The 26002-nt window shown below is 46.9% G+C and overlaps 1 protein-coding gene across 1 annotated transcript in view; it reads right to left on the minus strand.

The window, feature by feature from the left end:
- LOC128438536 (uncharacterized) overlaps positions 1-26002 on the minus strand; it is a 34673-nt gene that overhangs the window by 655 nt on the left and 8016 nt on the right. Inside the window, exons 5-18 of the mRNA XM_053421118.1 lie at positions 25136-25265; positions 18999-19102; positions 17820-18008; positions 17371-17375; positions 11826-11878; positions 11641-11744; positions 10444-10632; positions 9586-9592; positions 6663-6766; positions 5508-5696; positions 4648-4654; positions 1715-1818; positions 905-1060; positions 173-430 (exon numbers count right to left, since the gene is read on the minus strand). Of these exons, the coding sequence (XP_053277093.1) occupies positions 173-430; positions 905-1060; positions 1715-1818; positions 4648-4654; positions 5508-5696; positions 6663-6766; positions 9586-9592; positions 10444-10632; positions 11641-11744; positions 11826-11878; positions 17371-17375; positions 17820-18008; positions 18999-19102; positions 25136-25265 (1599 nt within the window). The remainder of the gene's footprint in view (positions 1-172; positions 431-904; positions 1061-1714; positions 1819-4647; positions 4655-5507; positions 5697-6662; positions 6767-9585; positions 9593-10443; positions 10633-11640; positions 11745-11825; positions 11879-17370; positions 17376-17819; positions 18009-18998; positions 19103-25135; positions 25266-26002) is intronic.

Below are 26002 nucleotides of genomic sequence, written 5' to 3' on the forward strand. Positions count from 1 at the left end.
AAATTCACAAGACAATGAGTGTACACATTTAAATAGAATAGACCAAATTGACAATTTCAACCAACCTAGTTTGATCCCTGGGGCCAGGTGTAGTCTGGAAGTGTGCCTGGGCCAGAGCCTGGAGACGGGCCTGGTAGCTCTGTCCCTGCTGCGCCTGAGCCTGGGGACGGGCCTGGTGGATGTTCTGGCTCTGCTTCGCCAGAGCTTGGAGAAGGGCCTTGTAGCTCTGTTCCTTCTGCATCTGAGCCTGGGGACGGTCCTGGTGGATGTTGCTCTGCGGTGCCTGACTCTGGGGACGGGCCTGGTAGCCCTGTCCCTGCTGCGCCTGGGGACGGTCCTGGTGGATGTTGCTCTGCGGTGCCTGATTCTGGGGACGTGCCTGGTAACTCTGTCCCTGGGGACGGGACTGGTAGCTCTGGCCCTGCTGCGCCTGAGCCTGGGGACGGGACTGGTAGCTCTGGCCCTGCTGCGCCTGAGCCTGGGGACGGGACTGGTAGCTCTGGCCCTGCTGCGCCTGAGCCTGGGGACGGGACTGGTAGCTCTGGCCCTGCTGCGCCTGAGCCTGGGGACGGGACTGGTAGCTCTGGCCCTGCTGCGCCTGAGCCTGGGGACGGGACTGGTAGCTCTGGCCCTGCTGCGCCTGAGGACGGGACTGGTAGCTCTGGCCCTGCTGCGCCTGAGGACGGGACTGGTAGCTCTGGCCCTGCTGCGCCTGAGGACGGGACTGGTAGCTCTGGCCCTGCTGCGCCTGAGGACGGGCCTGGTAGCTCTGGCCCTGCTGCGCCTGAGGACGGGCCTGGTAGCTCTGGCCCTGCTGCGCCTGAGGACGGGCCTGGTAGCTCTGGCCCTGCTGCGCCTGAGGACGGGCCTGGTAGCTCTGGCCCTGCTGCGCCTGAGGACGGGCCTGGTAGCTCTGGCCCTGCTGCACCTGACCCTGGGGACGGGCCTGGTGGATGTTGCTCTGCGGTGCCTGTGTCTGAGCCTGGGGACGGGCCTGGTAGCTCTGTCCCTGCTGCTTCTGAGCCTGGGGACTGTCCTGGTGGATGTTGCTCTGCGGTGCCTGATTTTGGGGACGTGCCTGGTAACTCTGTCCCTGCTGTGCCGGGGGACGGGCCTGGTAGCTCTGTCCCTGCTGCGCCTGAGCCTGGGGACGGGACTGGTAGCTCTGGCCCTGCTGCGCCTGAGCCTGGGGACGGGCCTGGTAGCTCTGGCCCTGCTGCGCCTGGGGACGGGCCTGGTAGCTCTGGCCCTGCTGCGCCTGAGGACGGGCCTGGTAGCTCTGGCCCTGCTGCGCCTGAGGACGGGCCTGGTAGCTCTGGCCCTGCTGCGCCTGAGGACGGGCCTGGTAGCTCTGGCCCTGCTGCGCCTGAGGACGGGCCTGGTAGCTCTGGCCCTGCTGCGCCTGACCCTGGGGACGGGCCTGGTGGATGTTGCTCTGCGGTGCCTGTGTCTGGGGACGGGCCTGGTAGCTCTGTCCCTGCTGCGCCTGAGCCTGTGGACGGGCCTGGTAGCTCTGTCCCTGCTGCGCCTGAGCCTGTGGACGGGCCTGGTAGCTCTGTCCCTGCTGCGCCTGAGCCTGGGGACGGGCCTGGTAGCTCTGTCCCTGCTGCGCCTGAGCCTGGGGACGGGCCTGGTAGCTCTGTCCCTGCTGCGCCTGAGCCTGGGGACGGGCCTGATAGCTCTGTCCCTGCTGCGCCTGAGCCTGGGGACGGGCCTGGTAGCTCTGTCCCTGCTGCGTCTGAGCCGGGGGACGGACTTTGTAGCCAAAGGCCAGGTTGCCTGGCAGCTGGATGTCCGGCTCAAAGGCCTTACCGGATGCTGTTGAGAAATAAAACATTTATTTATTCATCTTGTTTGATAGAATTTTAATAGAAGCTTAACATTGACTTGTTATCTTACATGTTATTTTTGCTTGAAGCCCATCAATAACCAGCAGCCATAGAAGCACCACACTATAAAACATGAAAGTCACATTAAAACTTATACTTTGCCATTTAATTCTTCCACAAAACCACAGCACAGAATAAATCTCAAAGTTACCCTCTCACAGGTCCCATGGCTCCAGACAGCGTAATGATCCAATATGAAGTGAAACGCCTCGATGTTACTTCAGCTGAGCTGCAACAACCAGACGTCTGAAGGCCTCAGTGGTGAGGAAGCAGCCCTGCAGGTGCTTTAATCTTCTCACGACAGCCAATCACAGCTCTCTCTTGCTCAGAGGTTGATTGGAAACAGGTGGAAGTGATGAGACACTAACGGTCCTCCAGTTAGAAAAGTTGAATCTACTCGTCATTGTTCAGATTCCACCGATGTGTCACTGAACCATCATGTGACTTTACAAAATGCATCGCAGATGATGTTGAGCTCATTCAAGTACAGGAAGTGGCATCATGTCAATCTTTGTAAATAAAATAAAAAATTAACCAGATTTGTAGAATAACACACCAGATTCCTCCTGATCCAATCACGTGAGTCTCCTCGAGCTAAAATGACTTTAGCAAAATCAAAGGATCGATGACATCAAGAAAAACAATTCAGCCGCAATTATCATCTGAATCAGAATCAGAATCAGAAAGTATTTATTGCCAAGTAGGTTTACACCTACCAGGATTTTTTCTCTGGTTATTGGTGCATACAATGAACGTAGAAACATAAAAACACAATAAATACAACACACATAAGAAAGCAATAAAAAAACAACATATATTTACTCACTATTTACTTCTTATTTACTCACTTTTTCAAATATTTATACAAAGTAACATTTATTTAGACATAAACATATCTAAATAAAAACATAAAAGATATAAAAAGTGAAGTAAAAAGTGATCCTATCACTATGATCCTATGATATAAGGTTTAATGGTACTTATAGTAATGATGATAATAACAATATTTATTATTATAGTATAGGTAAAGTATATAATATGTTATCAGATATTTGCACAGAAGCTTATATAATGTTTCCTCTACCTCACTGTTCAACATTTGATTTAAATGTCTTGATTGGCTGAATCACTTATTGCTAATCAAGTACAGTTTTCATGGTCCAGTTTTTCACTTATTTTAAATAAATCTTTCACAACAGACAAATAATTTCACTAGGCCTCGAGGAATCTACTCTGCTACTCTCCGACTTTGAGGAAGTACAGATTCTGATTTAATATTTACTTTGACCTGGTCTCCAGTGTGTCAACTATTATAAGGTAAAAGGAAAGAGAAGATTGAAATGATGCATTTCAGATACATTTCAGTTACTTGTTAATACAACTTGACTCTAGTAGATATTTTTAACCAGATTTTACCAGCACAAAGAAAGGTTCTCAGTGATTGAGTAGACCTTTTTCTGAATGTGTCATAAGGCTTCATGTTCCAGAAGCTCACCCAGAGCAACAGTTTAAAATGATGTGTCATCTCTTGTTATAGAAACACGAGGTGTGAATGACTTTATGGAGTTCTATTTCCCTATAAATGGAAAATCAGTTGTAATTTGAGTTTAATGTCGTCACATTTGTAGGTTTATTGCAGCAGCTGAAGACAGTAGGATTATGCTTCTTATGGAACAGGAAGCAAAAGCTGCACATTTATAACTCAAATACAGATTCTCTACTATAAACGTCTCTATACTACATCTGAACACTGATTTATTCATGCATAAGTCATGCTGTGTTGTTTTTCATCCTTGTTAATGTCTTATTGATAAGCGGGTATTCTGCAAATGGTTGTCCACTGCTAAACTTGTCCATAATAAATTTTGTATTTCCTCTAACAGGGTTGAGCCTGAGGTAATATGAACCACCCAATGTGCAGCAGTTGCATTATCTGCCACTGGGGGGCAGTGGAAACCAGCGGGGAGCACAATCTTTAACAATCAGACATTATTTGCTTTTAGCTCTTTATGCTCAGACAAACGAGGGAACAAAACAAAGACCAATTATTCAGACACTTTTCAGGTGATGCCAAAAACGTTTAGTCCACTTCAGAAGTCTGGTACAGAAACTGAACGAACTCAATGACCTAACTGCTCCTGGTAGTTTCAGGTGCTGTTGGTATTTAACTAATCCCTCGATAGGGATTAGCAGTAGAGTCCAGTTTTTGCATTTCTTGGACAGTTGATGTCATCATTGGGTCGTAAAGCCTCATTCAATCTGCACTAACAGGTTTGGCCTCATGGGAGCAGTAGAGTCCAGCTTTGAGCACGACAGACACTGGACCAAACGGTTAGTGAACATTTGGTCATTTACAAATCCAGCAAATACTGAGCAGCACCAGCAATTAGCATTGAGTGATATTCTGGTCACCTGATTGATTAGTCAATTACCATTGTTTTGCACCAACTGCATTAATACCTGGTTCTTAAAGTCATGAGTTAATCACTGACTTGTCAAAGTTTCCACAGTTGGGTTCATATTTCCCTTTGGGTATAAAAGGGTACAAAATAAAAATGTACCATCCAATAAAAGAGCCAGGTAGTGCTGCGCCTTAACATGCTAAGTGCTAACATTGTACTGCATTTAAAACCAAGTTTAGATTCATGAAGGTTGTGTCAGTCATGTTCACAGCTTGTTTCAATTCTCAAGAGGCCAAAACCAGTTACTGCAGATCAAAGGAAGGCCTGTAGTTTGTCTTGGGTCACCACATTCCCACCACTCATCTGAAGGACACAGGCACTGTTGAGCAATTTTAAGATTATAATTTGAGAAATGGGAGTATCAACTTTAAAGTCAAGTTTTGATGAAACTTGGCTTATGATGACGCAGTTTCAACAGCAACAAGGAGATGCCATGAAAACCACTTTATGAGATCGACTCATATTCAACCTATTGGCTGGACTGCCTTGAGTCCTCCTCATGAAAAAAGCAGATATAAAAACATCTGGTACCTTGAGAACACTCAGCTCAGTTTAAAGTTAGATTTCCACACCAATATATCAAAATTATTTTTTATTTTTCAAAAGACTCATGGTACACGTTTAGTTCAACATGGGTCATTGGATGAAACACCTACAGCACCTGAAAGGACAGATTATTCAAGCAATTAATTCAAAAGCACAAAATCATAACATACTTCATCAAGGCACTTTACATAGATCAAGACCACAATTCGTGTGTGTTGTTCAAGAGCAGTAAACAGAACCAAGATGTCCTCATACAAATAAGTTTAGACTCACCCCTGCAGGCATAATGTGCAATTTCAGGCTTTAGCCCAATCCTCCTTTAATTCCATAGTTGAGACTGGTCCCCTGCCCTCTAAAGTGAAATTCACAAGACAATGAGTGTACACATTTAAATAGAATAGACCAAATTGACAATTTCAACCAACCTAGTTTGATCCCTGGGGCCAGGTGTAGTCTGGAAGTGTGCCTGGGCCAGAGCCTGGAGACGGGCCTGGTAGCTCTGTCCCTGCTGCGCCTGAGCCTGGGGACGGGCCTGGTGGATGTTGCTCTGCTGCGCCTGGGGACGGGCCTGGTAGCTCTGTCCCTGCGGCGCCTGAGCCTGGGGACGGGCCTGGTGGATGTTCTGGCTCTGCTTCGCCAGAGCTTGGAGAAGGGCCTTGTAGCTCTGTTCCTTCTGCATCTGAGCCGGGGGACGGTCCTGGTGGATGTTGCTCTGCGGTGCCTGATTCTGGGGACGTGCCTGGTAACTCTGTCCCTGCTGTGCCTGGGGACGGGACTGGTAGCTCTGGCCCTGCTGCGCCTGAGCCTGGGGACGGGACTGGTAGCTCTGGCCCTGCTGCGCCTGAGCCTGGGGACGGGACTGGTAGCTCTGGCCCTGCTGCGCCTGAGCCTGGGGACGGGACTGGTAGCTCTGGCCCTGCTGCGCCTGAGCCTGGGGACGGGACTGGTAGCTCTGGCCCTGCTGCGCCTGAGCCTGAGGACGGGCCTGGTAGCTCTGGCCCTGCTGCGCCTGAGGACGGGCCTGGTAGCTCTGGCCCTGCTGCGCCTGAGGACGGGCCTGGTAGCTCTGGCCCTGCTGCGCCTGAGGACGGGCCTGGTAGCTCTGGCCCTGCTGCGCCTGAGGACGGGCCTGGTAGCTCTGGCCCTGCTGCGCCTGACCCTGGGGACGGGCCTGGTGGATGTTGCTCTGCGGTGCCTGTGTCTGAGCCTGGGGACGGGCCTGGTAGCTCTGTCCCTGCTGCTTCTGAGCCTGGGGACGGGCCTGGTAGCTCTGTCCCTGCTGCGCCTGAGCCTGGGGACTGTCCTGGTGGATGTTGCTCTGCGGTGCCTGATTCTGGGGACGGGCCTGGTAGCTCTGTCCCTGCTGCGTCTGAGCCTGGGGACGGGCCTGGTAGCTCTGTCCCTGCTGCGTCTGAGCCTGGGGACGGGCCTGGTAGCTCTGTCCCTGCTGCGTCTGAGCCTGGGGACGGGCCTGGTAGCTCTGTCCCTGCTGCGCCTGAGCCTGGGGACGGGCCTGGTAGCTCTGTCCCTGCTGCGCCTGAGCCTGGGGACGGGCCTGGTAGCTCTGTCCCTGCTGCGCCTGAGCCTGGGGACGGGCCTGGTAGCTCTGTCCCTGCTGCGCCTGAGCCTGGGGACGGGCCTGGTAGCTCTGTCCCTGCTGCGCCTGAGCCTGGGGACGGGCCTGGTAGCTCTGTCCCTGCTGCGCCTGAGCCTGGGGACGGGCCTGGTAGCTCTGTCCCTGCTGCGCCTGAGCCTGGGGACGGGCCTGGTAGCTCTGTCCCTGCTGCGTCTGAGCCGGGGGACGGACTTTGTAGCCAAAGGCCAGGTTGCCTGGCAGCTGGATGTCCGGCTCAAAGGCCTTACCGGATGCTGTTGAGAAATAAAACATTTATTTATTCATCTTGTTTGATAGAATTTTAATAGAAGCTTAACATTGACTTGTTATCTTACATGTTATTTTTGCTTGAAGCCCGTCAATAACCAGCAGCCATAGAAGCACCACACTATAAAACATGAAAGTCACATTAAAACTTATACTTTGCCATTTAATTCTTCCACAAAACCACAGCACAGAATAAATCTCAAAGTTACCCTCTCACAGGTCCCATGGCTCCAGACAGCGTAATGATCCAATATGAAGTGAAACGCCTCGCTGTGACTTCAGCTGAGCTGCAACAACCAGACGTCTGAAGGCCTCAGTGGTGAGGAAGCAGCCCTGCAGGTGCTTTAATCTTCTCACGACAGCCAATCACAGCTCTCTCTTGCTCAGAGGTTGAATGGAAACAGGTGGAAGTGATGAGACACTAACGGTCCTCCAGTTAGAAAAGTTGAATCTACTCGTCATTGTTCAGATTCCACCGATGTGTCACTGAACCATCATGTGACTTTACAAAATGCATCGCAGATGATGTTGAGCTCATTCAAGTACAGGAAGTGGCATCATGTCAATCTTTGTAAATAAAATAAAAAATTAACCAGATTTGTAGAATAACACACCAGATTCCTCCTGATCCAATCACGTGAGTCTCCTCGAGCTAAAATGACTTTGGCAAAATCAAAGGATCGATGACATCAAGAAAAACAATTCAGCCGCAATTATCATCTGAATCAGAATCAGAATCAGAAAGTATTTATTGCCAAGTAGGTTTACACCTACCAGGATTTTTTCTCTGGTTATTGGTGCATACAATGAACGTAGAAACATAAAAACACAATAAATACAACACACATAAGAAAGCAATAAAAAAACAACATATATTTACTCACTATTTACTTCTTATTTACTCACTTTTTCAAATATTTATACAAAGTAACATTTATTTAGACATAAACATATCTAAATAAAAACATAAAAGATATAAAAAGTGATCCTATCACTATGATCCTATGATATAAGGTTTAATGGTACTTATAGTAATGATGATAATAACAATATTTATTATTATAGTATAGGTAAAGTATATAATATGTTATCAGATATTTGCACAGAAGCTTATATAATGTTTCCTCTACCTCACTGTTCAACATTTGATTTAAATGTCTTGAGTGGCTGAATCACTTATTGCTAATCAAGTACAGTTTTCATGGTCCAGTTTTTCACTTATTTTAAATAAATCTTTCACAACAGACAAATAATTTCACTAGGCCTCGAGGAATCTACTCTGCTACTCTACGACTTTGAGGAAGTACAGATTCTGATTTAATATTTACTTTGACCTGGTCTCCAGTGTGTCAACTATTATAAGGTAAAAGGAAAGAGAAGATTGAAATGATGCATTTCAGATACATTTCAGTTACTTGTTAATACAACTTGACTCTAGTAGACATTTTTAACCAGATTTACCAACACAAAGAAAGGTTCTCAGTGATTGAGTAGACCTTTTTCTGAATGTGTCATAAGGCTTCATGTTCCAGAAGCTCACCCAGAGCAACAGTTTAAAATGATGTCATCTCTTGTTATAGAAACACGAGGTGTGAATGACTTTATGGAGTTCTATTTCCCTATAAATGGAAAATCAGTTGTAATTTGAGTTTAATGTCGTCACATTTGTAGATTTGTAGGTTTATTGCAGCAGCTGAAGACAGTAGGATTATGCTTCTTATGGAACAGGAAGCAAAAGCTGCACATTTATAACTCAAATACAGATTCTCTACTATAAACGTCTCTATACTACATCTGAACACTGATTTATTCATGCATAAGTCATGCTGTGTGGTTTTTCATCCTTGTTAATGTCTTATTGATAAGCGGGTATTCTGTAAATGGTTGTCCACTGCTAAACTTGTCCATAATAACATTTTTATTTCCTCTAACAGAGTTGAGCCTGAGGTAATCTGAACCACCCAATGTGCAGCAGTTGCATTATCTGCCACTGGGGGGCAGTGGAAACCAGCGGGGAGCACAATCTTTAACAATCAGACATTTGCTTTTAGCTCTTTATGCTCAGACAAACGAGGGAACAAAACAAAGACCAATTATTCAGACACTTTTCAGGTGATGCCAAAAACGTTTAGTCCACTTCAGAAGTCTGGTACAGAAACTGAACGAACTCAATGACCTAACTGCTCCTGGTAGTTTCAGGTGCTGTTGGTATTTAACTAATCCCTCGATAGGGATTAGCAGTAGAGTCCAGTTTTTGCATTTCTTGGACAGTTGATGTCATCATTGGGTCGTAAAGCCTCATTCAATCTGCACTAACAGGTTTGGCCTCATGGGAGCAGTAGAGTCCAGCTTTGAGCACGACAGACACTGGACCAAACGGTTAGTGAACATTTGGTCATTTACAAATCCAGCAAATACTGAGCAGCACCAGCAATTAGCATTGAGTGATATTCTGGTCACCTGATTGATTAGTCAATTACCATTGTTTTGCACCAACTGCATTAATACCTGGTTCTTAAAGTCATGAGTTAATCACTGACTTGTCAAAGTTTCCACAGTTGGGTTCATATTTCCCTTTGGGTATAAAAGGGTACAAAATAAAAATGTACCATCCAATAAAAGAGCCAGGTAGTGCTGCGCCTTAACATGCTAAGTGCTAACATTGTACTGCATTTAAAACCAAGTTTAGATTCATGAAGGTTGTGTCAGTCATGTTCACAGCTTGTTTCAATTCTCAAGAGGCCAAAACCAGTTACTGCAGATCAAAGGAAGGCCTGTAGTTTGTCTTGGGTCACCACATTCCCACCACTCATCTGAAGGACACAGGCACTGTTGAGCAATTTTAAGATTATAATTTGAGAAATGGGAGTATCAACTTTAAAGTCAAGTTTTGATGAAACTTGGCTTATGATGACGCAGTTTCAACAGCAACAAGGAGATGCCATGAAAACCACTTTATGAGATCGACTCATATTCAACCTATTGGCTGGACTGCCTTGAGTCCTCCTCATGAAAAAAGCAGATATAAAAACATCTGGTACCTTGAGAACACTCAGCTCAGTTTAAAGTTAGATTTCCACACCAATATCAAAATTATTTTTTATTTTTCAAAAGACTCATGGTACACGTTTAGTTCAACATGGGTCATTGGATGAAACACCTACAGCACCTGAAAGGACAGATTATTCAAGCAATTAATTCAAAAGCACAAAATCATAACATACTTCATCAAGGCACTTTACATAGATCAAGACCACAATTCGTGTGTGTTGTTCAAGAGCAGTAAACAGAACCAAGATGTCCTCATACAAATAAGTTTAGACTCACCCCTGCAGGCATAATGTGCAATTTCAGGCTTTAGCCCAATCCTCCTTTAATTCCATAGTTGAGACTGGTCCCCTGCCCTCTAAAGTGAAATTCACAAGACAATGAGTGTACACATTTAAATAGAATAGACCAAATTGACAATTTCAACCAACCTAGTTTGATCCCTGGGGCCAGGTGTAGTCTGGAAGTGTGCCTGGGCCAGAGCCTGGAGACGGGCCTGGTAGCTCTGTCCCTGCTGCGCCTGAGCCTGGGGACGGGCCTGGTGGATGTTGCTCTGCTGCGCCTGGGGACGGGCCTGGTAGCTCTGTCCCTGCGGCGCCTGAGCCTGGGGACGGGCCTGGTGGATGTTCTGGCTCTGCTTCGCCAGAGCTTGGAGAAGGGCCTTGTAGCTCTGTTCCTTCTGCATCTGAGCCGGGGGACGGTCCTGGTGGATGTTGCTCTGCGGTGCCTGATTCTGGGGACGTGCCTGGTAACTCTGTCCCTGCTGTGCCTGGGGACGGGACTGGTAGCTCTGGCCCTGCTGCGCCTGAGCCTGGGGACGGGACTGGTAGCTCTGGCCCTGCTGCGCCTGAGCCTGGGGACGGGACTGGTAGCTCTGGCCCTGCTGCGCCTGAGCCTGGGGACGGGACTGGTAGCTCTGGCCCTGCTGCGCCTGAGCCTGGGGACGGGACTGGTAGCTCTGGCCCTGCTGCGCCTGAGCCTGGGGACGGGACTGGTAGCTCTGGCCCTGCTGCGCCTGAGCCTGAGGACGGGACTGGTAGCTCTGGCCCTGCTGCGCCTGAGGACGGGCCTGGTAGCTCTGGCCCTGCTGCGCCTGAGGACGGGCCTGGTAGCTCTGGCCCTGCTGCGCCTGAGGACGGGCCTGGTAGCTCTGGCCCTGCTGCGCCTGAGGACGGGCCTGGTAGCTCTGGCCCTGCTGCGCCTGACCCTGGGGACGGGCCTGGTGGATGTTGCTCTGCGGTGCCTGTGTCTGAGCCTGGGGACGGGCCTGGTAGCTCTGTCCCTGCTGCTTCTGAGCCTGGGGACGGGCCTGGTAGCTCTGTCCCTGCTGCGCCTGAGCCTGGGGACTGTCCTGGTGGATGTTGCTCTGCGGTGCCTGATTCTGGGGACGGGCCTGGTAGCTCTGTCCCTGCTGCGTCTGAGCCTGGGGACGGGCCTGGTAGCTCTGTCCCTGCTGCGTCTGAGCCTGGGGACGGGCCTGGTAGCTCTGTCCCTGCTGCGTCTGAGCCTGGGGACGGGCCTGGTAGCTCTGTCCCTGCTGCGCCTGAGCCTGGGGACGGGCCTGGTAGCTCTGTCCCTGCTGCGCCTGAGCCTGGGGACGGGCCTGGTAGCTCTGTCCCTGCTGCGCCTGAGCCTGGGGACGGGCCTGGTAGCTCTGTCCCTGCTGCGCCTGAGCCTGGGGACGGGCCTGGTAGCTCTGTCCCTGCTGCGCCTGAGCCTGGGGACGGGCCTGGTAGCTCTGTCCCTGCTGCGCCTGAGCCTGGGGACGGGCCTGGTAGCTCTGTCCCTGCTGCGCCTGAGCCTGGGGACGGGCCTGGTAGCTCTGTCCCTGCTGCGTCTGAGCCGGGGGACGGACTTTGTAGCCAAAGGCCAGGTTGCCTGGCAGCTGGATGTCCGGCTCAAAGGCCTTACCGGATGCTGTTGAGAAATAAAACATTTATTTATTCATCTTGTTTGATAGAATTTTAATAGAAGCTTAACATTGACTTGTTATCTTACATGTTATTTTTGCTTGAAGCCCGTCAATAACCAGCAGCCATAGAAGCACCACACTATAAAACATGAAAGTCACATTAAAACTTATACTTTGCCATTTAATTCTTCCACAAAACCACAGCACAGAATAAATCTCAAAGTTACCCTCTCACAGGTCCCATGGCTCCAGACAGCGTAATGATCCAATATGAAGTGAAACGCCTCGCTGTGACTTCAGCTGAGCTGCAACAACCAGACGTCTGAAGGCCTCAGTGGTGAGGAAGCAGCCCTGCAGGTGCTTTAATCTTCTCACGACAGCCAATCACAGCTCTCTCTTGCTCAGAGGTTGAATGGAAACAGGTGGAAGTGATGAGACACTAACGGTCCTCCAGTTAGAAAAGTTGAATCTACTCGTCATTGTTCAGATTCCACCGATGTGTCACTGAACCATCATGTGACTTTACAAAATGCATCGCAGATGATGTTGAGCTCATTCAAGTACAGGAAGTGGCATCATGTCAATCTTTGTAAATAAAATAAAAAATTAACCAGATTTGTAGAATAACACACCAGATTCCTCCTGATCCAATCACGTGAGTCTCCTCGAGCTAAAATGACTTTGGCAAAATCAAAGGATCGATGACATCAAGAAAAACAATTCAGCCGCAATTATCATCTGAATCAGAATCAGAATCAGAAAGTATTTATTGCCAAGTAGGTTTACACCTACCAGGATTTTTTCTCTGGTTATTGGTGCATACAATGAACGTAGAAACATAAAAACACAATAAATACAACACACATAAGAAAGCAATAAAAAAACAACATATATTTACTCACTATTTACTTCTTATTTACTCACTTTTTCAAATATTTATACAAAGTAACATTTATTTAGACATAAACATATCTAAATAAAAACATAAAAGATATAAAAAGTGATCCTATCACTATGATCCTATGATATAAGGTTTAATGGTACTTATAGTAATGATGATAATAACAATATTTATTATTATAGTATAGGTAAAGTATATAATATGTTATCAGATATTTGCACAGAAGCTTATATAATGTTTCCTCTACCTCACTGTTCAACATTTGATTTAAATGTCTTGAGTGGCTGAATCACTTATTGCTAATCAAGTACAGTTTTCATGGTCCAGTTTTTCACTTATTTTAAATAAATCTTTCACAACAGACAAATAATTTCACTAGGCCTCGAGGAATCTACTCTGCTACTCTACGACTTTGAGGAAGTACAGATTCTGATTTAATATTTACTTTGACCTGGTCTCCAGTGTGTCAACTATTATAAGGTAAAAGGAAAGAGAAGATTGAAATGATGCATTTCAGATACATTTCAGTTACTTGTTAATACAACTTGACTCTAGTAGACATTTTTAACCAGATTTACCAGCACAAAGAAAGGTTCTCAGTGATTGAGTAGACCTTTTTCTGAATGTGTCATAAGGCTTCATGTTCCAGAAGCTCACCCAGAGCAACAGTTTAAAATGATGTGTCATCTCTTGTTATAGAAACACGAGGTGTGAATGACTTTATGGAGTTCTATTTCCCTATAAATGGAAAATCAGTTGTAATTTGAGTTTAATGTCGTCACATTTGTAGATTTGTAGGTTTATTGCAGCAGCTGAAGACAGTAGGATTATGCTTCTTATGGAACAGGAAGCAAAAGCTGCACATTTATAACTCAAATACAGATTCTCTACTATAAACGTCTCTATACTACATCTGAACACTGATTTATTCATGCATAAGTCATGCTGTGTGGTTTTTCATCCTTGTTAATGTCTTATTGATAAGCGGGTATTCTGTAAATGGTTGTCCACTGCTAAACTTGTCCATAATAACATTTTTATTTCCTCTAACAGAGTTGAGCCTGAGGTAATCTGAACCACCCAATGTGCAGCAGTTGCATTATCTGCCACTGGGGGGCAGTGGAAACCAGCGGGGAGCACAATCTTTAACAATCAGACATTTGCTTTTAGCTCTTTATGCTCAGACAAACGAGGGAACAAAACAAAGACCAATTATTCAGACACTTTTCAGGTGATGCCAAAAACGTTTAGTCCACTTCAGAAGTCTGGTACAGAAACTGAACGAACTCAATGACCTAACTGCTCCTGGTAGGTTCAGGTGCTGTTGGTATTTAACTAATCCCTCGATAGGGATTAGCAGTAGAGTCCAGTTTTTGCATTTCTTGGACAGTTGATGTCATCATTGGGTCGTAAAGCCTCATTCAATCTGCACTAACAGGTTTGGCCTCATGGGAGCAGTAGAGTCCAGCTTTGAGCACGACAGACACTGGACCAAATTGTTAGTGAACATTTGGTCATTTACAAATCCAGCAAATACTGAGCAGCACCAGCAATTAGCATTGAGTGATATTCTGGTCACCTGATTGATTAGTCAATTACCATTGTTTTGCACCAACTGCATTAATACCTGGTTCTTAAAGTCATGAGTTAATCACTGACTTGTCAAAGTTTCCTCACAGTTGGGTTCATATTTCCCTTTGGGTATAAAAGGGTACAAAATAAAAATGTACCATCCAATAAAAGAGCCAGGTAGTGCTGCGCCTTAACATGCTAAGTGCTAACATTGTACTGCATTTAAAACCAAGTTTAGATTCATGAAGGTTGTGTCAGTCATGTTCACAGCTTGTTTCAATTCTCGAGAGGCCAAAACCAGTTACTGCAGATCAAAGGAAGGCCTGTAGTTTGTCTTGGGTCACCACATTCCCACCACTCATCCAAAGGACACAGGCACTGTTGAGCAATTTTAAGATTATAATTTGAGAAATGGGAGTATCAACTTTAAAGTAAAGTTGAGTTTTGATGAATCTTGGCTTGTGATGACGCAGTTTCAAATCAAATCAAATTTTATTTGTATAGCCCATATTCACAAATTACAATTCATCTCATAGGGCTTTAACAGGGTGTGGCATCCTCTGTCCTTAACCCTCAGCAAGAGTAAGGAAAAACTACTAAAAACCCTTTTAACAGGGTAAAAATATGTAGAAACCTCAGAGAGAGCCACATGTGAGGGATCCCTCTCCCAGGACGGACAGAAGTGCAATAGATGCCACGTGCAGGAAAACATCATCAATAATCAAAGTCTCTAGCAGCATTTGATGAGGGTAGACATCCCGAAGGACAACCCCAACATGACATGCCAAGCAGTCCCGCTGTAGGCACAGTCCATGCTCAGCAACCATCTAGACCACGATCCACCATCCAGACCAGACGCCACTCCAGTCCTCAGTCACCGTCCACCGCCGCCCACCAGGACCCATCACAAGCCACCACCGCGGTCCTGGTCCACCGCCCGTGCCCAATGCCAACGCGACACAGGGTCCGCCACCAGCACCACGATCAGCCCAGAATCCGCCACAATGGATCCACCACCGCGACCCCCGGTGTACGATCCACAAACCGCAATCCATGGTGCGGCCACAGAGGCCCTGGATCTGTGGGTGATAAAGCAAAGGGATTCCGGGGAAGGGGGATAGGGATGGAGAAGAGGAAGGAGAAGCTGGAAAGAGAAGCTCCGTGTGTCATGTGTCATAAAATAGAACAAGTAACGTTCTGGCGCACTAATTAGCTCCAGTGTTAATTTTGGCAGCTATTTTTGATTTAGTCTTAGTCTTAGTCTTTTGACGAAAATGCATATTAGTTTTAGTCACCTTTTAGTCATTTTAATCCTTCTTAGTTTTAGTCTAGTTTTAGTCGACGAAAACAATTTCCATTTTAGTCTAGTTTTAGTCGACGAAAACTAATTCCATTTTAGTCTAGTTTTAGTCACATTTAATAGCCACATTAAACTCCTTTTCTATAAAAACATATAGCTGCAGCCTAATAGCTTAAAAATATATATTTAATTTTAAATGTGAAAACAAAAAGGGAGAGCAGGTCAGACTGGAGCCGGACACAGAAACTGAACATCGGTACAAACCAACTGCAGCTTCTGCTCTGATGAAGAAGCTGCGGCGCTGATCTCTGACCAGCTGAGACCAGAGAAACTCTGTGTTTTCACTGTTTCCATAGTTAAGAAGCAGTCGGTCACTGAGAGGCTGCTCCACGAGAACGCGCACTGCTTTCACTGTGTCTCTCTGAGCGAGTGCGCGAGGCGGGGGGCGGAGCTACGGACCGGAGCGCTATCTGGGAGCGCACAGGCACACACACACACACACACACACACAGATTCACTCGCCCGCTACTGATACTTCATGACGGCCTGATACGATGTTTTAAAAATTATTGTGACTTAGTCAACCACCAACATTTTCGTCTCGTCTCGTCAACGAAAATTAAAATAGATTTCGTCATAGTTTTTATTTTCAAAGATTCGTTTTCGTTACGTCTTCGTCTCGTCTTCGTCATGGAAAAAAGGTCGTTAACGAATATATTTCGTCATCGTCTTCGTCAACGAAATTAACACTGATTAGCTCGAACTATAAGCTTTATCAAAAAGGAAGGTTTTGAGTCTACTCTTAAATGAAAAGATGGTATCTGCCTCCCGAACTGAAAGTGGTAGATTATTCCACAGCCGAGGGGCTTGATGGCTAAAAGCTCTGGCTCCTACTCTTTTTTTAGAGAATTTAGGGACGACAAGTAGGCTTGAATTCTGGGAGCGGAGTGCTCTAGCGGGTTTATAAGGTACTAACAGCTCTTTAAGGTAAAAAGGCGCCATATTATTAAGGGCCTTGAAGGTGAGGAGGAGAATTTTAAATTCTATTCTAGATTTAACTGGAAGCCAGTGTAGCGACGCTAGTACTGGAGAAATGTGCTCTCTTCTCTTTGTTCTCGTCAGGACACGTGCTGCGGCATTTTGGACAAGCTGTAGAGTCTTTAACGACTTACTGCTGGAGCCAGATAATAATGAATTACAATAGTCCAGTCTCGATGTAACAAAGGCGTGGACTAGTTTTTCTGCATCTTTTTGGGAAAGGACATGTCTAATTTTGGAAATATTACGTAAGTGGAAAAAAGCGGTCCTAGAAATTTGTTTTAAGTGAGAATTAAAGGATAAATCAGGATCAAAGATCACTCCCAAGTTCCTGACTGTTTCATTGGAAGCAAGGGCAATGTCGTCTAGCGCAGCTATATCATTAGATAATGCATCTCTAAGGTGTTTGGGGCCAAGTATTATAACCTCTGTTTTGTCTGAGTTTAATAAGAGAAAATTGCGGGTCATCCAGGTTTTTATGTCCTTGAGACATGTTCGAAGTTTAGTTAATTGATTACTTTGTTCAGGTTTTATTGACAAATATAACTGGGTGTCATCCGCATAGCAGTGGAAATTCAACAGCAACAAGGAGATGCCATGAAAACCACTTTACGAGATCGACTCATATTCAACCTATTGGCTGGACTGCCTTGAGTCCTCCTCATGAAAAAAGCAGATATAAAAACATCTGGTACCTTGAGAACACTCAGCTCAGTTTAAAGTTAGATTTCCACACCAATATATCAAAATTATTTTTTATTTTTCAAAAGACTCATGGTACACGTTTAGTTCAACATGGGTCATTGGATGAAACACCTACAGCACCTGAAAGGACAGATTATTCAAGCAATTAATTCAAAAGCACAAAATCATAACATACTTCAGCAGTAAACAGAACCAAGATGTCCTCATACAAATAAGTTTAGACTCACCCCTGCAGGCATAATGTGCAATTTCAGGCTTTAGCCCAATCCTCCTTTAATTCCATAGTTGAGACTGGTCCCCTGCCCTCTAAAGTGAAATTCACAAGACAATGAGTGTACACATTTAAATAGAATACACCAAATTGACAATTTCAACCAACCTAGTTTGATCCCTGGGGCCAGGTGTAGTCTGGTAGTGTGCCTGGGCCAGAGCCTGGAGACGGGCCTGGTAGCTCTGTCCCTGCTGCGCCTGAGCCTGGGGACGGGCCTGGTGGATGTTGCTCTGCTGCGCCTGGGGACGGGCCTGGTAGCTCTGTCCCTGCGGCGCCTGAGCCTGGGGACGGGCCTGGTGGATGTTCTGGCTCTGCTTCGCCAGAGCTTGGAGAAGGGCCTTGTAGCTCTGTTCCTTCTGCATCTGAGCCGGGGGACGGTCCTGGTGGATGTTGCTCTGCGGTGCCTGATTCTGGGGACGTGCCTGGTAACTCTGTCCCTGCTGTGCCTGGGGACGGGACTGGTAGCTCTGGCCCTGCTGCGCCTGAGCCTGGGGACGGGACTGGTAGCTCTGGCCCTGCTGCGCCTGAGCCTGGGGACGGGACTGGTAGCTCTGGCCCTGCTGCGCCTGAGGACGGGCCTGGTAGCTCTGGCCCTGCTGCGCCTGAGGACGGGCCTGGTAGCTCTGGCCCTGCTGCGCCTGAGGACGGGCCTGGTAGCTCTGGCCCTGCTGCGCCTGAGGACGGGCCTGGTAGCTCTGGCCCTGCTGCGCCTGAGGACGGGCCTGGTAGCTCTGGCCCTGCTGCGCCTGAGGACGGGCCTGGTAGCTCTGGCCCTGCTGCGCCTGAGGACGGGCCTGGTAGCTCTGGCCCTGCTGCGCCTGACCCTGGGGACGGGCCTGGTGGATGTTGCTCTGCGGTGCCTGTGTCTGAGCCTGGGGACGGGCCTGGTAGCCCTGTCCCTGCTGCTTCTGAGCCTGGGGACGGGCCTGGTAGCTCTGTCCCTGCTGCGCCTGAGCCTGGGGACTGTCCTGGTGGATGTTGCCCTGCGGTGCCTGATTCTGGGGACGGGCCTGGTAGCTCTGTCCCTGCTGCGTCTGAGCCTGGGGACGGGCCTGGTAGCTCTGTCCCTGCTGCGCCTGAGCCTGGGGACGGGCCTGGTAGCTCTGTCCCTGCTGCGCCTGAGCCTGGGGACGGGCCTGGTAGCTCTGTCCCTGCTGCGCCTGAGCCTGGGGACGGGCCTGGTAGCTCTGTCCCTGCTGCGCCTGAGCCTGGGGACGGGCCTGGTAGCTCTGTCCCTGCTGCGCCTGAGCCTGGGGACGGGCCTGGTAGCTCTGTCCCTGCTGCGCCTGAGCCTGGGGACGGGCCTGGTAGCTCTGTCCCTGCTGCGCCTGAGCCTGGGGACGGGCCTGGTAGCTCTGTCCCTGCTGCGCCTGAGCCTGGGGACGGGCCTGGTAGCTCTGTCCCTGCTGCGCCTGAGCCTGGGGACGGGCCTGGTAGCTCTGTCCCTGCTGCGCCTGAGCCTGGGGACGGGCCTGGTAGCTCTGTCCCTGCTGCGTCTGAGCCGGGGGACGGACTTTGTAGCCAAAGGCCAGGTTGCCTGGCAGCTGGATGTCCGGCTCAAAGGCCTTACCGGATGCTGTTGAGAAATAAAACATTTATTTATTCATCTTGTTTGATAGAATTTTAATAGAAGCTTAACATTGACTTGTTATCTTACATGTTATTTTTGCTTGAAGCCCGTCAATAACCAGCAGCCATAGAAGCACCACACTATAAAACATGAAAGTCACATTAAAACTTATACTTTGCCATTTAATTCTTCCACAAAACCACAGCACAGAATAAATCTCAAAGTTACCCTCTCACAGGTCCCATGGCTCCAGACAGCGTAATGATCCAATATGAAGTGAAACGCCTCGCTGTGACTTCAGCTGAGCTGCAACAACCAGACGTCTGAAGGCCTCAGTGGTGAGGAAGCAGCCCTGCAGGTGCTTTAATCTTCTCACGACAGCCAATCACAGCTCTCTCTTGCTCAGAGGTTGAATGGAAACAGGTGGAAGTGATGAGACACTAACGGTCCTCCAGTTAGAAAAGTTGAATCTACTCGTCATTGTTCAGATTCCACCGATGTGTCACTGAACCATCATGTGACTTTACAAAATGCATCGCAGATGATGTTGAGCTCATTCAAGTACAGGAAGTGGCATCATGTCAATCTTTGTAAATAAAATAAAAAATTAACCAGATTTGTAGAATAACACACCAGATTCCTCCTGATCCAATCACGTGAGTCTCCTCGAGCTAAAATGACTTTGGCAAAATCAAAGGATCGATGACATCAAGAAAAACAATTCAGCCGCAATTATCATCTGAATCAGAATCAGAATCAGAAAGTATTTATTGCCAAGTAGGTTTACACCTACCAGGATTTTTTCTCTGGTTATTGGTGCATACAATGAACGTAGAAACATAAAAACACAATAAATACAACACACATAAGAAAGCAATAAAAAAACAACATATATTTACTCACTATTTACTTCTTATTTACTCACTTTTTCAAATATTTATACAAAGTAACATTTATTTAGACATAAACATATCTAAATAAAAACATAAAAGATATAAAAAGTGATCCTATCACTATGATCCTATGATATAAGGTTTAATGGTACTTATAGTAATGATGATAATAACAATATTTATTATTATAGTATAGGTAAAGTATATAATATGTTATCAGATATTTGCACAGAAGCTTATATAATGTTTCCTCTACCTCACTGTTCAACATTTGATTTAAATGTCTTGAGTGGCTGAATCACTTATTGCTAATCAAGTACAGTTTTCATGGTCCAGTTTTTCACTTATTTTAAATAAATCTTTCACAACAGACAAATAATTTCACTAGGCCTCGAGGAATCTACTCTGCTACTCTACGACTTTGAGGAAGTACAGATTCTGATTTAATATTTACTTTGACCTGGTCTCCAGTGTGTCAACTATTATAAGGTAAAAGGAAAGAGAAGATTGAAATGATGCATTTCAGATACATTTCAGTTACTTGTTAATACAACTTGACTCTAGTAGACATTTTTAACCAGATTTACCAGCACAAAGAAAGGTTCTCAGTGATTGAGTAGACCTTTTTCTGAATGTGTCATAAGGCTTCATGTTCCAGAAGCTCACCCAGAGCAACAGTTTAAAATGATGTGTCATCTCTTGTTATAGAAACACGAGGTGTGAATGACTTTATGGAGTTCTATTTCCCTATAAATGGAAAATCAGTTGTAATTTGAGTTTAATGTCGTCACATTTGTAGATTTGTAGGTTTATTGCAGCAGCTGAAGACAGTAGGATTATGCTTCTTATGGAACAGGAAGCAAAAGCTGCACATTTATAACTCAAATACAGATTCTCTACTATAAACGTCTCTATACTACATCTGAACACTGATTTATTCATGCATAAGTCATGCTGTGTGGTTTTTCATCCTTGTTAATGTCTTATTGATAAGCGGGTATTCTGTAAATGGTTGTCCACTGCTAAACTTGTCCATAATAACATTTTTATTTCCTCTAACAGAGTTGAGCCTGAGGTAATCTGAACCACCCAATGTGCAGCAGTTGCATTATCTGCCACTGGGGGGCAGTGGAAACCAGCGGGGAGCACAATCTTTAACAATCAGACATTTGCTTTTAGCTCTTTATGCTCAGACAAACGAGGGAACAAAACAAAGACCAATTATTCAGACACTTTTCAGGTGATGCCAAAAACGTTTAGTCCACTTCAGAAGTCTGGTACAGAAACTGAACGAACTCAATGACCTAACTGCTCCTGGTAGTTTCAGGTGCTGTTGGTATTTAACTAATCCCTCGATAGGGATTAGCAGTAGAGTCCAGTTTTTGCATTTCTTGGACAGTTGATGTCATCATTGGGTCGTAAAGCCTCATTCAATCTGCACTAACAGGTTTGGCCTCATGGGAGCAGTAGAGTCCAGCTTTGAGCACGACAGACACTGGACCAAACGGTTAGTGAACATTTGGTCATTTACAAATCCAGCAAATACTGAGCAGCACCAGCAATTAGCATTGAGTGATATTCTGGTCACCTGATTGATTAGTCAATTACCATTGTTTTGCACCAACTGCATTAATACCTGGTTCTTAAAGTCATGAGTTAATCACTGACTTGTCAAAGTTTCCACAGTTGGGTTCATATTTCCCTTTGGGTATAAAAGGGTACAAAATAAAAATGTACCATCCAATAAAAGAGCCAGGTAGTGCTGCGCCTTAACATGCTAAGTGCTAACATTGTACTGCATTTAAAACCAAGTTTAGATTCATGAAGGTTGTGTCAGTCATGTTCACAGCTTGTTTCAATTCTCAAGAGGCCAAAACCAGTTACTGCAGATCAAAGGAAGGCCTGTAGTTTGTCTTGGGTCACCACATTCCCACCACTCATCCAAAGGACACAGGCACTGTTGAGCAATTTTAAAATTATAATTTGAGAAATGGGAGTATCAACTTTAAAGTAAAGTTGAGTTTTGATGAAACTTGGCTTGTGATGACGCAGTTTCAAATCAAATCAAATTTTATTTGTATAGCCCATATTCACAAATTACAATTCATCTCATAGGGCTTTAACAGGGTGTGGCATCCTCTGTCCTTAACCCTCAGCAAGAGTAAGGAAAAACTACTAAAAACCCTTTTAACAGGGTAAAAATATGTAGAAACCTCAGAGAGAGCCACATGTGAGGGATCCCTCTCCCAGGACGGACAGAAGTGCAATAGATGCCACGTGCAGGAAAACATCATCAATAATCAAAGTCTCTAGCAGCATTTGATGAGGGTAGACATCCCGAAGGACAACCCCAACATGACATGCCAAGCAGTCCCGCTGTAGGCACAGTCCATGCTCAGCAACCATCTAGACCACGATCCACCATCCAGACCAGACGCCACTCCAGTCCTCAGTCACCGTCCACCGCCGCCCACCAGGACACATCACAAGCCACCACCGCGGTCCTGGTCCACCGCCCGTGCCCAATGCCAACGCGACACAGGGTCCGCCACCAGCACCACGATCAGCCCAGAATCCGCCACAATGGATCCACCACCGCGACCCCCGGTGTGTACGATCCACAAACCGCAATCCATGGTGCGGCCACAGAGGCCCTGGATCTGTGGGTGATAAAGCAAAGGGATTCCGGGGAAGGGGGATAGGGATGGAGAAGAGGAAGGAGAAGCTGGAAAGAGAAGCTCCGTGTGTCATGTGTCATAAAATAGAACAAGTAACGTTCTGGCGCACTAATTAGCTCCAGTGTTAATTTTGGCAGCTATTTTTGATTTAGTCTTAGTCTTAGTCTTTTGACGAAAATGCATATTAGTTTTAGTCACCTTTTAGTCATTTTAATCCTTCTTAGTTTTAGTCTAGTTTTAGTCGACGAAAACAATTTCCATTTTAGTCTAGTTTTAGTCGACGAAAACTAATTCCATTTTAGTCTAGTTTTAGTCACATTTAATAGCCACATTAAACTCCTTTTCTATAAAAACATATAGCTGCAGCCTAATAGCTTAAAAATATATATTTAATTTTAAATGTGAAAACAAAAAGGGAGAGCAGGTCAGACTGGAGCCGGACACAGAAACTGAACATCGGTACAAACCAACTGCAGCTTCTGCTCTGATGAAGAAGCTGCGGCGCTGATCTCTGACCAGCTGAGACCAGAGAAACTCTGTGTTTTCACTGTTTCCATAGTTAAGAAGCAGTCGGTCACTGAGAGGCTGCTCCACGAGAACGCGCACTGCTTTCACTGTCTCTCTGAGCGAGTGCGCGAGGCGGGGGGCGGAGCTACGGACCGGAGCGCTATCTGGGAGCGCACAGGCACACACACACACACACACACACACACAGATTCACTCGCCCGCTACTGATACTTCATGACGGCCTGATACGATGTTTTAAAAATTATTGTGACTTAGTCAACCACCAACATTTTCGTCTCGTCTCGTCTCGTCAACGAAAATTAAAATAGATTTCGTCATAGTTTTTATTTTCAAAGATTCGTTTTCGTTACGTCTTCGTCTCGTCTTCGTCATGGAAAAAAGGTCGTTAACGAATATATTTCGTCATCGTCTTCGTCAACGAAATTAACACTGATTAGCTCGAACTATAAGCTTTATCAAAAAGGAAGGTTTTGAGTCTACTCTTAAATGAAAAGATGGTATCTGCCTCCCGAACTGAAAGTGGTAGATTATTCCACAGCCGAGGGGCTTGATGGCTAAAAGCTCTGGCTCCTACTCTTTTTTTAGAGAATTTAGGGACGACAAGTAGGCTTGAATTCTGGGAGCGGAGTGCTCTAGCGGGTTTATAAGGTACTAACAGCTCTTTAAGGTAAAAAGGCGCCATATTATTAAGGGCCTTGAAGGTGAGGAGAATTTTAAATTCTATTCTAGATTTAACTGGAAGCCAGTGTAGCGACGCTAGTACTGGAGAAATGTGCTCTCTTCTTTGTTCTCGTCAGGACACGTGCTGCGGCATTTTGGACAAGCTGTAGAGTCTTTAACGACTTACTGCTGGAGCCAGATAATAATGAATTACAATAGTCCAGTCTCGATGTAACAAAGGCGTGGACTAGTTTTTCTGCATCTTTTTGGGAAAGGACATGTCTAATTTTGGAAATATTACGTAAGTGGAAAAAAGCGGTCCTAGAAATTTGTTTTAAGTGAGAATTAAAGGATAAATCAGGATCAAAGATCACTCCCAAGTTCCTGACTGTTTCATTGGAAGCAAGGGCAATGTCGTCTAGCGCAGCTATATCATTAGATAATGCATCTCTAAGGTGTTTGGGGCCAAGTATTATAACCTCTGTTTTGTCTGAGTTTAATAAGAGAAAATTGCGGGTCATCCAGGTTTTTATGTCCTTGAGACATGTTCGAAGTTTAGTTAATTGATTACTTTGTTCAGGTTTTATTGACAAATATAACTGGGTGTCATCCGCATAGCAGTGGAAATTCAACAGCAACAAGGAGATGCCATGAAAACCACTTTACGAGATCGACTCATATTCAACCTATTGGCTGGACTGCCTTGAGTCCTCCTCATGAAAAAAGCAGATATAAAAACATCTGGTACCTTGAGAACACTCAGCTCAGTTTAAAGTTAGATTTCCACACCAATATATCAAAATTATTTTTTATTTTTCAAAAGACTCATGGTACACGTTTAGTTCAACATGGGTCATTGGATGAAACACCTACAGCACCTGAAAGGACAGATTATTCAAGCAATTAATTCAAAAGCACAAAATCATAACATACTTCATCAAGGCACTTTACATAGATCAAGACCACAATTAGTGTGTTGTTCAAGAGCAGTAAACAGAACCAAGATGTCCTCATACAAATAAGTTTAGACTCACCCCTGCAGGCATAATGTGCAATTTCAGGCTTTAGCCCAATCCTCCTTTAATTCCATAGTTGAGACTGGTCCCCTGCCCTCTAAAGTGAAATTCACAAGACAATGAGTGTACACATTTAAATAGAATACACCAAATTGACAATTTCAACCAACCTAGTTTGATCCCTGGGGCCAGGTGTAGTCTGGAAGTGTGCCTGGGCCAGAGCCTGGAGACGGGCCTGGTAGCTCTGTCCCTGCTGCGCCTGACCCTGGGGACGGGCCTGGTGGATGTTGTTCTGCGGCGCCTGAGCCTGGGGAAGGGCCTGGTGGATGTTCTGGCTCTGCTTCGCCAGAGCTTGGAGAAGGGCCTTGTAGCTCTGTTCCTTCTGCATCTGAGCCTGGGGACGGTCCTGGTGGATGTTGCTCTGCGGTGCCTGACTCTGGGGACGGGCCTGGTAGCCCTGTCCCTGCTGCGCCTGAGCCTGGGGACGGGCCTGGTAACTCTGGCCCTGCTGCGCCTGAGCCTGGGGACGGGCCTGGTAACTCTGGCCCTGCTGCGCCTGAGGACGGGCCTGGTAGCTCTGGCCCTGCTGCGCCTGAGGACGGGCCTGGTAGCTCTGGCCCTGCTGCGCCTGACCCTGGGGACGGGCCTGGTAGCTCTGGCCCTGCTGCGCCTGACCCTGGGGACGGGCCTGGTAGCTCTGGCCCTGCTGTGCCTGACCCTGGGGACGGGCCTGGTAGCTCTGGCCCTGCTGTGCCTGACCCTGGGGACGGGCCTGGTAGCTCTGGCCCTGCTGCGCCTGACCCTGGGGACGGGCCTGGTGGATGTTGCTCTGCGGTGCCTGTGTCTGAGCCTGGGGACGGGCCTGGTAGCCCTGTCCCTGCTGCGCCTGAGCCTGGGGACGGGCCTGGTAACTCTGGCCCTGCTGCGCCTGAGCCTGGGGACGGGCCTGGTAACTCTGGCCCTGCTGCGCCTGAGGACGGGCCTGGTAGCTCTGGCCCTGCTGCGCCTGAGGACGGGCCTGGTAGCTCTGGCCCTGCTGCGCCTGACCCTGGGGACGGGCCTGGTAGCTCTGGCCCTGCTGCGCCTGACCCTGGGGACGGGCCTGGTAGCTCTGGCCCTGCTGCGCCTGAC

This window comes from Pleuronectes platessa, chromosome 4 (genome assembly GCF_947347685.1).
Source record: "Pleuronectes platessa chromosome 4, fPlePla1.1, whole genome shotgun sequence".
Taxonomy (NCBI): Eukaryota; Metazoa; Chordata; class Actinopteri; order Pleuronectiformes; family Pleuronectidae; genus Pleuronectes; species Pleuronectes platessa.